The sequence below is a fragment of the Hypanus sabinus genome, unplaced genomic scaffold (assembly GCF_030144855.1).
Source record: "Hypanus sabinus isolate sHypSab1 unplaced genomic scaffold, sHypSab1.hap1 scaffold_644, whole genome shotgun sequence".
NCBI lineage: Eukaryota > Metazoa > Chordata > Chondrichthyes > Myliobatiformes > Dasyatidae > Hypanus > Hypanus sabinus.
The window spans coordinates 127195-139881 of NW_026781500.1; the positions used below are offsets into that span (position 1 = coordinate 127195).

General features: G+C 44.5%; 1 protein-coding gene across 7 annotated transcripts in view; it reads left to right on the top strand.

Moving 5' to 3' along the window:
* The first annotated feature begins 1071 nt into the window (after nt 1-1071).
* The window catches only part of LOC132389738 (zinc finger protein 214-like), a 32465-nt gene continuing 20849 nt past the window's right edge, over nt 1072-12687 (top strand). For 6 of the 7 annotated variants that reach the window (XM_059962307.1, XM_059962306.1, XM_059962309.1 and 3 more), the window contains exons 1-2: nt 4601-5051; nt 7980-9195. In XM_059962307.1, the coding sequence (XP_059818290.1) occupies nt 8301-9086 (786 nt within the window). In that variant the 5' untranslated portion in view covers nt 4601-5051; nt 7980-8300 and the 3' untranslated portion in view covers nt 9087-9195. Of the gene's footprint in view, nt 1213-4600; nt 5052-7979; nt 9196-12687 lie in introns of those variants that run through there. The other variant, XM_059962304.1, reaches the window with a different exon arrangement.

Below are 12687 nucleotides of genomic sequence, written 5' to 3' on the forward strand. Positions count from 1 at the left end.
CAGTTAATGAACACCTGTTTCGCATAAGCAACACTAGTGAGCAGAAATGTACATATATACAACAGCATGGCTTCAAAAGAGATAACAGGGAGGATGGAATGAACAGGAAATATAATGTGAGGGAGGTGAAGGGAGGCTGACTGAGAAACATCCGTGGCCAGGAATGAGGCCCAAGAGGTGAAGTGGAAAGAAATACTGGTGGCGCACCGAGAGCTAGGCAAGAGCGACTGATTAGTTAATGTATCGATGATATGCAACTAAAAGTTGATTGGGTATGCTCATAAAACTGAAATCTAACTGAGATAAGAAATTACTATAAAGAATGCTGTACACCGGAGCTCAGAGGGCTTTCGGTGAGAAGTTCATTGATTGCCTCAGCCTTTGTTTGCAAATAAAGGTTTAAACTTCTCGAAGAATTGTCTGCGTCTCCTGGTCATTTCAAGTAACCACGACAATCTCCACCACAGAGGGCTATGGAGACTCAGTCATCGTTCTCACATAAAACAGAGGCCGGCAGATGTGTGGAGACCGAAGGGATCGAGGAAATGAGGATCGGACAGAAATGTGGCCGAGATGGGAGAGCAGTCACCATCTTGCTGATGGTTAGCGGGGCTGAATGGCCACATCCCGTTGTTTCTCACTTGATATTTCAGTGTTCCTGTCCAGTGAGGCCACAGGAATGTGAAGAGGAATGAGTGTTTATAAACATAGACTGATTTAAATGAAATCTGCACATTTCCTGTGTGGTCCTGAATTGTGTGTCGGGACGGGATGGGAATCGAAATTATAACTCTGAGAACTCTATGACCTGGGGGTGGCTGAAAAGAGATCAGGGAAGACATAGAGGGAAAAACTAAATACGTGTCTGGTGTAAATATGGAAATAATATAGGGAAATAATGAAATAATTTGGGAAATGAGGCGGTGGGTAGGGCAATGTGTGAAGGAGGAGACACAGTCAGCGAGTCACGTGATCCTGTTTTACCGCAGATCAGCAGCATCTGCGGATTTGATTCCGAGGCTCCGCCCAACGACTGTAACGCAATGAGCACACTGCGCATGCTCACAGTCCCGGGAAAGGCAGTGTTGTTTTTTCGTTCTTTGTGGAAGTCGGTCGGCGGTGTGTTCGGGATCGGGAGGGGGTTCTCGCCCCTTTGGACGGGAGCCGGAGGCGGATTATTCTCTGCGGGGCAACACCAACAATTTACGTTCGGTGAGTATTGAAGCCGGTTCCGAGCGGGGAGGTCTGACGGTGTGTAGTGAGTTAACTTTCCAGAACTCAAGCAAGATAAAGCCTGCAGATGTTGGGAATGGGAGCAAAGCGCACAAAATGCTGGAGGAACTCAGCAGGCCGGGCAGCATCTAGGGGAAGAATACAGTCGACATAACCGGCCGAAACCCTTCGGCAGGACTGGAGAATAAAAGATGGGGGAGGGGAAGGGAGAGAGAAACACAAGGTGATCGGTGAATCCTGAAGGGGGAGGGGATGAACTTTCCCGAACTGGCTGCCTCGCCTCACTTCCTTCACAGAATCTGCCGGGGTCGGTCTGGGTTGTGAGACCTTCTCACCGAACCGTCTGAGATGAGCCGCCGCTCAGCCCGTTGTTCTGGTCCTCTTAGCAGGATGAAGTAAAACATGTTTCTATCTTGTTACTGACAGAGAATTGTATATTTGCTGTTCTCTGTGTTATCTGAATGTACTTGCCTGTGATGCTGCTACAAGTCAGTGTTTCTCTGTACCTGTACCTTCCCGTACTTGTGCACTTGGCAATAGATTCAACAGGACCTGAGAAATCTCAGTGAGATTTGATTAGTGATGATCATCTTGGCAACTCGGTAGGTTGAAGGTATGAGACAGTACACTGTAAAATGCAAAACACTACACAGTGTCGATGATCAGAGGGATCTTAGACTCCAAGTTCATGGCTCCCTGAAAGAGACTGCACAGATTGATCGGGTGGTTAAGAAGGCAAATGACATGGTTGTCTTTATTAGTTGAAGCACTGAGTTCAAAAGTCGGGAAGTTGTGTTGCAGCTTTAAAAAACTAGTTAGAGTACATCTGGAGTGTTTCATACAGTTCTGGTCGCCCCCATTCTCGGAAGGATGTCGGGGCTTTGGAGAGGGCGCAGAAGAGGTTTACCAGGATAGTGTCTGGATTAGAGGGCATGAGCTGTAACGGGAGGTTGGACAATCTCATGTTGTTTTCTCTGGATAGATGTTTATATGATTACCAGAGGATTAGAAGCAGTGTGTCAGAAGGCAGCGTCCATTGTTAAGGAACTCCAGCACCCAGGGCTGCCCTTTTCTCAATTTTACCATCAGATAGCGAGGTACAGAAGCCTGAAGGCACACACTCAGTGATTCAGAAACAGTTTCTTCCCCTCTGCCATCTGATTGCCAAATGGACATTGAACCTTTGAACACAACCTATGCCTCTCATAATCTTATACATCTCTATCAGGTCACCTCTTATCCTCCGTCACTCCAAGTAGAAATGGCCGAGTTCACTCCACCTATTCTCATAAGGCATGCTCCCCAATCCAGGCAACATCCTTGTAAACCTCCTTTGCACTCTTTCTAAGGTTTCCACATTCTTCCTGTAGTAAGGCGACCAGAATTGAGCACAGTTGCGTGTGACCAGGGTCCTGTATGGCTGCAACATTACCTCACACTTCTAATTGCATTCCCACGATTAATGAAGGTCAATGCAATATACATCGTCTTAAACAGAGAGTCAACCTGCGTCGCAGCTTTGAGTGTCCTATGGACTCGGACCTCAAGATCCCGCTGATCCTCCACACTGCCATGAGCCTTACCATTAATGCTATATTCTGCCATCACGTTTGACCAAACAAAATGAACAACTTCAAACTTATCCGGGTTGAACTCCAATTGCGACCCCTCAGCCTGGTTTTGCATGCTTTCGGTGCCCGCTGTAAAGATCTAACACTTTCCACACTATCCACAACACCCCCAAGCTTTGTGTCATCAGCAAATTTACTAACATATCCCTTCACTTCCTCATCCAGGTCATTTTATAATGTTCCCAGATATATGTATACTGTAATTGATTTAGTTATTTATTTTTATGATTATTTTTCTTCTATATTGCGTATTGCATTGAACTGCTCATTCCCTGCCCATCTTGTTCAACCTCTGTCCAGTCTCTCTGCCTCCAGCTTCAGTAATATGCATCAACTATCTGGGTCAAACTTGGTCCACCCTGTATCACTCCCCTTTTCAGTGATATATATCAGCAATCCTTCTAACCATAGTCTTCATTGTGAACTATTCTTTTACACCTTTCACCTCACTGAGTTATTTCCAAAATCACTTTTTGTTAGCTGGAATGCCGGAGGGTCATCAGGTCCCAGTTCTGTTGTGCATTGGTGTGGAGGTGCTCGTTTATGAACAGTGACGGGCTGACACATTTCATTGTATTACAGTCAGCAAGGAGTACTGGGAGAGTTGGTGCTTGGACCCTAGTCCTGTGATGGCTTTGACTTCAGTTAGTGCTTCTGCAGAAGGGGCTGGATGGTCCTCCGTCTGCAATGAAGCAGAAATTTTGAGCAGCTGCACATTGGTTGCGGGGAAATCCTGGACTGCACTACCCAGTGTGCGATCTGTGAGGTTGGGTTCTTGATTTTGTTGGATTCAGTTTTTGATCCAGGTAAAATGGACCCAGGAATCGAGCTGCTTGGGCTTATGGGGTGTTGAGCAAGTACTTCTGTTGTAGGATCAGATGTTAGTTTCTGGAGTTCCTCTGGAAGCATTGACTGCTAATCTGAGGAGTGGCCATGAGTAAATGGGCTGTTCTGTGATAACAACAGGAAAAATAGACCTGCGAGTTTGGTGTTCAAACTGTGTTTAGAAATTCCCCCCCCCACTGTCACCTGTTGGCCACTCGGTGCAAGTCAAGCAGAATCTCAAGTTGCTGGAGATCTGCACTAAAAACTGAAAACGTTTGAAGACATTCTGATGAAACGTTATTAACCTGAATTGTAAAGTTTGTCCTCTCCCCACAGCTGTTCCTTACCTGCTGAGCATTTCTGGTAATTCCAGCTTCTTTTTATTACATTAATCCTGGACTGGTCTATATTTTCCAATATGGACCTGATTTAACCTGGGAATGGAAATGGCTCGTTCTGTGCTGGTACAACAGTGAAGAAAGCACAACTTTCCCTATCAATTAACCTGGTACCAATTTGTCTGTTTTTCCTGGAAATGTGTTCAGTGCAATTGTTGCCAACAAGTTTCACATGAATGATCGGCTTTATGTATGAGGAGCATTTGATGGTTCTGGACCTGTGCTCAATGGAGTTCAGAGAGACAGTGGGAGTGGTGGAGGGATGTATGCTTAAGTAAAACTACAGAATGCTGAAAAGCCTGGTTACAGTGGACATGGAGAGGATGTTTCCATTAGACAGAGAGTCTGTGATATGAGAGCATAATCTCAGAATAAAGATGCTTCCCTTTAAAACTGAGAAAAACGTTTTGTCCAACAGATGTCTGATCTGTGGAATTTGTTGCAGCAGAGGTTGGTTGAGGTATATTTATGACAGAGATTGATATATTCCAGATGGCTAAGTAGCTGCAGGGTTACAGGAAGAAGGCAGGAATATTGTGTTGGAATAAAAATTAACCATGGTTGAATGGTGGGGCAGACCAGATTGATTGAATCATCTACTTCTGTTCCTGACTGAATGATTGCTCCTTATCCCATATCTTTTTGTGACGTGTAAGGGACAATAAAAGATTGTTTGCTGAGATCATTATATCTGCATTCAACTTTTAACTTTCAGTGAGTTTTGTTCTTAGTAATATTAAGCAGAAATGTTTGGTTCTCCTTTTTATTGTTAATGTGCTTTATTATCTCTCTGGTTAAAGTTCGACCTGCGGTGAGAGGTCTATTGGAAGAAAGGCCCCAACTGGAAGCAAACAACGGCTGAAGACGGGAACAGCAACAAGTGAACCAGCGCGAGGACTGAGAGCATCAACGAGAGAACACTCCTGACTCAGAGTTTCCATTGATTCAGTCAGGAGAAAGTTTGGTGAGTCTCATTTAGTCAAACATTGAAGTCATGGTTCAGCATGGTACGATGAATGTGCTGAGCTGTGTATATCACAATGCAAGAAGCATCGTAGGAAAGCCCGATGAGCTCAGGAAAGGGAATTATGATATTATAGACATTATTGGAACTTGTTTACACCCAATAGTCTGAGGGATTTAGAGGAACAAATTTGTAGAGAGATTGCAGACCATGCCAAGAAAGAAAAGTTGATTCAGTAAGGGATTTTAACTTTTGATATACAGGCAGTCCCCGGGTTACATATGAGTTCCATTCCTGAGTCCGTCTTTAAGCCAGATTTGTACGTATGTTGGAACAAGTACATCCGGTATTATTTAGTGTCAGTTAGTCAAACGTTTGTCTTAGTATACAGTATATATTTTACTTTTCTATGTATATAAAACACTTATAAGTATGTATTCCAATAATTAAACTATTGTGTGGCTTAGTAATAATTATAGCTTTCATCGGGGCAGGGACTTTCACATGCTCCATTATTCTCACTTTATCCATTATCATTTAAAATTGTTACAATAGTTGACCGACTGTAGCCTAATGCTTTTCCAGTGACGGATGGCATTTCACCTCTTTCCAAATGCTTTCTTATTCACACTTTATTTTCAAGTGCGATTGCTTGCTGTCAGTGGAACAGAAACTCTGCAGGCGGTGGGTGCTGACCTCTGTCAGCTCCAAAGCTCCACTGGGTCCAAAGAACTGCAACACTAAATTCCCCAGGTCCTAAACTGTACACTGAGACAGGTTAAATGGGACAAGTGGGGGCTGTGCTCGGTTTGGGTATTTGATCCTCCACAATGTTCTGTGTGGGAATTTAAACTGGAGGTGGCAGTGTTTTTTTTACAAGGTCGAGTCGCGAGCTCAACATCAACCCTGCATGGAGGGTACGGGAGTCACTGGATCGACATCAACCCGGCACGGGAGCAGTCTGTCACTAAAACAAACTCGAGAACCTCCGTTCTCTAGCCCAGTGCTGAGCTGACTGCGCCACCAGCTGACAGGAATGGTGGGAGGGGTTTGTGGTGTCAGGGTAAATCTTACTAAGAAAAATTTAAGCCCAATACAAAGTTAAACACTCAACACAGTGTTAGAGGCAATGACTTAAAATGGTGGACTGCATTCTCCTTCCTCGGTTCGTAAGTACAAGTTGCTCGTAAGTCGGACATTTGTAACTCAGGGACTACCTGTATTGATTGGGACTCGAATAGTGTAAAAGGGGTAGATGGGGTAGAGTTTCTCAAATGTGCCCTTAATCAGTATGTAAAATTCCTGACGTAGAAGTGTGCAATAAGCTGTTAGGAAATGATCAGGGCCTGTGACAGAAATTAGTGATCATAATGCCATGAAATTCAAAATAAAGATAGAGAAAGAGAGGTCTGGACCACGGGTTGAGATTCTAAATTGGAGAAAAGTCAATTTTGATGGTATCAGGAAGGATCTGACAAGTGTGGCTTGGGACAGTCTGTTTCCTGGCAAAGGAGTACTTGGTAAGTGGGAGGCATTGAGAAGTGAAATTTTGAGAGTGTAGAGTTTGTATGTGCCTAAAAACATAAAAGTTGAAACGTAACCAGTGCAGGGAACCTTGATTTTCAGGAAATATTGAGGCCCTGGATATTTTGTTCCTCTAAATGCCTCAGACTGTTGGGTGCTGCCAAGACTCATTAATGACTACAAATCATAATTCCACTTCCTGCGCTCATCTGACTTTTTTTTAGTTGTCTTCTGTTAGGTTCTAAAAGCTTCCAAATAATGTTTGCTCTTTTGTTTTCCCCTCTCTTTGGCTTTTATGTTGTCTTTGGCTTCTCATTTCAGCCACGGTTGTGTCCTCCTGCCTTTCCAATGCTTCCACTTCTTTGGGATGCATCGATGACTCAGCTTCCAAAATGCTCCCAGAAACTCCAGCCATTGCTGCTCCGTTGTCACTCCTCCCTTTTCCCTTCCAAACAAGCTTCAACAGCTTCTCTGTCACAGAAACATGGAGAAGTTCAGTAGAGAAATAGGCTATTTGGCCCATCTAGTCAATGCTGAAAAAAACATTTAAGCTGTGCAACTACCTGCACTGGGACCATCGCCCTCCATACCCCTACCATCCACACTCCCATCCAAACTTCTTTTAAATGGTGAAACCGAGCTCATATTCACCACTTGTGCTGACATCTCATTCCACCCTCTCACAACCATTTCAGTAAAGAGCTTTTCCAAATGTTCCCATTAAATTTTCACCTTCTCCACTTACGTATGACTTCTGGTTATCATTGCACCCAACCTCAGTGGAAAATCCTCCTTCCATTTAACCTATCTTTACCCTCATAATGTTGTATACTTCTGACAAATGCACAAAGCAATGTATAATTTAATTTTTTATGTTTAGAGCATTTTTAGGTGTATAAGCTGATGAGGGGTATTGATCATGTGGATATCCAGAGGTTTATTCCCAGGGCTGAAATCACTAACACGAGGGGACATAGTTTTAAGGTGCTTAGAAATATATACCGAGGGGATGTGAGGGGTAAGTTTTTTTACACAGAGAGTGGTGGGTGCGTGGAATGCACTGCCGGCTATTTGTGTGAGAGTGTTTCAGTTACTGTGGGGGAGGAATCCATGCAGCTCAGTGGGAACAGGGAATAATACCAATCGAGAGAGTCAAACTGAGGCAGGTCACAGATTGGAGATGGCAGAGATGACCCATTCTTATAGAGACAGGAAGAGCATCAGAGAGTTTAATGGTCATTCCAGATACCTGCACTGTGCCCAGTTAGAAGGTGATTTCTCTCTCCAAATTGGGTTAAACTTCACTGTAACAGTGTGATGTCAGAACACACCTTGACAACTCAAGTGATCTCAGCTGAAATGTTGTTCTACACCAATTGATGGATTTTGTAAATCTTTTCACAGGTTAAAAATGACAAGGAATTTGTCTACGGGAATGTATAACATAACACACACGTTTTGCTGTCTCTTTTGATATTTAAGAAGTGGAGCAAGGGATTCACTCGATTATCCTTCCTGCTCAGACTGTGGCGAGGGATTTACTCGGTCATTTCAATTGAAGGTACATCAGCAAGTTCGCACTGGGACAAGGCCGTTCACCTGTTCTGTTTGTGAGAAAGGATCCAGTTGTCTTCCCACCTGTGGACACACTAGTCAGATCACACTGGGCAGAAGCTCTTCATCTGCTGAATTTGTGGGGAAAGATTCATTTTGTCATCTAACCTAATGGCTCACCAGCGAGTTCACACCAGAGAGCGGCCATTCATCTGCTCAGACTGTGGGAAGGGATTCACTCAGTCGTCCGCCCTAATGGCACACCGACGAGTTCACACTGGGGAGCGGCCGTTCACCTGCTCGAACTGTGGGAAGAGATTCACTCGGTCATCCCAACTGAAGGTACATCAGCGAGTTCACACCGGGGAGAGGCCATTCACTTGCTCAGACTGTGGGAAGGGATTCACTCGGTCATCTAACCTAATGGCACACCAGCAAATTCACACCGGGGAGAGGCCGTTCACCTGTTCAGACTGTGGGAAGGGATTCACTTGCTTATCCCAACTGAAGGTGCATCAGCGAGTTCACACCGGGGAGAGGCCGTTCACCTGCTCTGACTGTGGGAAAGGATTCATTTGCTCATCCCAGCTGAAGGTACACCAGTCAGTTCACACTGGGGAGAGGCTGTACACTTGCTCAGTCTGTGGGAAGGGATTTACCCGGTCATCTCAGTTACTGAGACACCAGTCAGTTCACACTGGTCAGTGGCTGTTCACCTGCTCAGACTGTGGGAAGGGATTCACTGAATCATCTCAACTGAAGGTACATCAGAGAGTTCACACTGGAGAGAGGTCATTCACCTGCTCAGTCTGTGGGAAGGGATTCACTCGGTCATCCGACCTACTGGCACACCAGCGAATTCACACCGGGGAGCGGCCATTCACCTGCTCAGACTGTGGGAAGGGATTCACTCGGTCATCTAAGCTGAAGGTACATCAGCGAATTCACACTGGGTAGAGGCTGATCACCTGCTCAGACTTCGGGAAAAGATTTTCTCAGCCAAATCGACCAAGTGTGCATCATTGAGTTCTTACCGGGGAGTGTCCGTTCACCTGCTGTGAATGTGGTAAGCAATTAACTCAGTAATCAGACACAGACATACTTTATTGTTCCTGAGAAATTGGGTTTCGTGACAGTCGCACCAACCAAAAACAGGAAATATAGCAATATGAAACCATAAATAATTAAATAATACTAAGTAAAGTATGCTGTTACGTACCCAGTAACTGGGTTAACAGACCAGCAGAAATGGACGGATACGTTGGTGTCTGGTGGTACTTTAACTAAAGGTGTTTATTAGTAAAATAAGCCAAAGAGTATCAATAATGCAAATATACATATAAAACAGGTTAGCAATAATAAACAAGCTCTATCAATATCTAGGGGTAAATGAATAGTCATAAGAGAATATAAAGTTCAGTTCAGTTCGTCCATGCTGAGGTAGCTGTTGCTGTGCTGCAATTGGAGAGAGAGAGAGAGAGAGGGGGGGAGAAAGCGACCAAGAGATTGGGCAGCTGCAGCAGGCAAACCTTCTGTTGTCTTCTTATTCCGTTGTACCATTGTGGTCATTCGGTTATGACCCCTCCGTTCTCAGCTAGACTGTTCTTCAGTGGTGGACTCATCACCCTGGCATGACTGGACACACACACAAGTCCCCACCAGCCCTGCCGTCACACTGTGAGCCTTTGTGACTGATCTTCTGATTCGGTCCTCTAAGCCCCCACCCTGTGGGTGCACAACACTCGGTCAGTGTCCACTGGTGTGTCTGAGGAGTGTCTCCCCAGACCCGTCTTTTATCCCCACTGACGGGGTATCAGCCATCCATCAACTCAATATGTCTATGTCCATCAAACTAGGCCACTCCTGCTGTCTCTTCAGGAATGTTAACGAGCAAAGAAGTGTCCCTGCAGCAAAAGGTTTCGTTTACATGTCCATCAGTGAAGCAGCCGTAATACATAAATCAGTCGTCTCTCTCTTATCTGTAGCAGATATCTCTAGCTCTGTTCTTCATCTCTCTCTCACTCTCATTAGCAGCATAGTCCTCAAAGGGGGGGGGAAGGGTCAGCTCTGGACCCCATTTCCATCAGGACTGTTCAGCACACATAACACCCCCACCCTTCAAAGAATCTTCACCGGGTTGAAAATTCACTAGTAAAGCACATTACAGAGTCTAATCTAATACAGAAGTGGTCTTTAACTACAAGGATAACACAGGTATACTTTCAAATTATCACCTGGATAAACAATCAGCAATTACATTGTCATTTCCCTTTACATTTTGTATTTTAATATCAAATTCTTGTAACAACAGACTCCAATTTAATAACCATCTATTTTTATTCTTCATGTTTGTCAAAAATACCAAGGGGTTGTGATCAGTATAAACTATCACTGGTATCTATGCTGGTCAAATGTAGACCTCAAAATGCTGTAATGCCAGGGTAAGTGACAGTAATTCTTTTTCTACAGTGGAGTTAGTTCTTAGCTTAGGTGTATATCACAAAGAGTGAACCACGACATGTGTGATTATAATGTAGTACATTACAGAAGATTGTTCAAATAGTAATCTCTATTTTACTTCTAAACCTAACTTTCAGTCAACCTACTATGATATCATCTTTAACTTTCACAAGCTTCGTCCAGAAAAACAAAGCTTATCACCGATGTTTTCTAAACTAAGCCCATTTTCTGAACTTCCACACCACTCATTAATTTTAAGCAGGTCATTAATTTTATCTTCAGGATCTTTAATTTGATTAGTTTCCTTGATGACACTAGCAGATGGTCTCTCTGGGCCAAAACAACACTTTAAGTTCTGCCTCTCCAAATCACATACTTGAGCAACATCACCAAGTTGTTTATCCTTAAATTTCAAAACAAACATCTTGTTAACAAACCATTGTTTAGTTAACGGTCCCTTCCCTTTGCACAACAGTCCTGGAACCAAACCCGACTTTACATTTACTTTATTCAAAAGTCGAATAACACTTTTTCGCTCAGTATCTCCAATAACATCCATCTCACCAGCTTTTATCTCATCACTGACTTTTAATACACATGACTGAGAATCCTCACTCTCTACTGGTGCCAAGTTTAACCCTTTCTTCACTGAACCAAGTGCATCTGACCCAAAAGGATTGCATTCCTTTTTAATCAAATCAGACATTTCAGACCTTTCCTGAGTCTCCACACAAGGTTCAGTAACCTGAACACAGGCCAATGGGACAACTGCCTCTTCTAGGCTTTCAATACCAGTCCCAGTTTCAAATTCCAAGTTCCCCTGATCCTCCCAGTTATTCTCTGGGCAACACCCATCTGGAGTAAACTCAACCTTGCAGGTTAAAACAACCTCGTCTGCTAACCCAGCGGACTCCCTCAAGGTAGCGGCATCCTTATTATCTCAGAAAGCCTTTGCATTATTGAGAACACATTTAAATTCTTCAACTACAACCAGCTCTATCAATCCAGATACATCATCCGTGTCCAACCCTGGACCTTCTAACTGCCACATCTGTTCCTCATCTTGGCTCTGTGCCTCCATAAATTCCTTGCTCACTCCAAAATGTCCACCCAGGGGTATCTTACGGGCCAATTTCAAGATTCTGTTCCTTGACAACACTGACTCTGCTTTGTCTCCCTTACTTTCCTTAGCCCCACTATTCTCCGTTTTACCACCCTCCAACCTCTCCTGGTACAAGGCTGGTAAAAATGTCTCTGCTAAATCAAGGTTGGACTCGGCTAAATCAGGGGTTGTCTTAACAGCTTTCCTCGACATTCTTCTGGTGACTGCACCTGCGGGATTAAATTCAGGAACTATGGGCGGGGGCTCAGTCCTGGCAGGCTTACTCGTGAGCTGAACTGCAGAGGAGACATCCCCCCCGGCCAGGTCATTCCCGAGTAAGACATCTACATGGGGTATCGGGAGTGCAGCCCGTACCCCTGTCATGACTGGTCCAGATACCAGGTCACTCTTCAGAAATACTTTATGTAACGGTATGGCCTCAGTTCCTTTTCCAACCCCTTCTATCACGTTCACGTCACCAGTATCTGCCTCACTATTGAATTCCAATGCTCTGCTTAGGATTAAGGACTAAAAAGCCCCAGTGTCTCTCTAGATTCTTACTGGCACTGGGGGTGACCCCTCCCTCACAGGTACCAACCCGGTTGAAAGGGATTTCTCACATCCCTCCTGAACTCGGTTTAGCTCCTCTTTTAACGGCATTTCAACCGGCTTAACACAGCCCGTCGGCGCGGTCGCCTTTCCTTTCCCCGTCTCCTTCTTTGGAGCAAAGCACTTAGATGCTATGTGGCCAGATTTCCCACTGTTATAACACACACCGCTAGGAGACCTGCCAGACGGCTTTTCCTCCTTGTCTTTTCCGGTAGACCCCGGCTTAGTCTCAGACTTAGCCGTTAGGCTTTCTCTACCACCCCTACTACTCCTGTGGTAGCACTTATTTGGGGAAAATTTCATTTGATGGGTTAAGGCGTATTCATCTGCTAGCTTGGCAGATTCTGATATGGACTTATTCTTCTTCTCGTTCAGGTATCTCCGGAC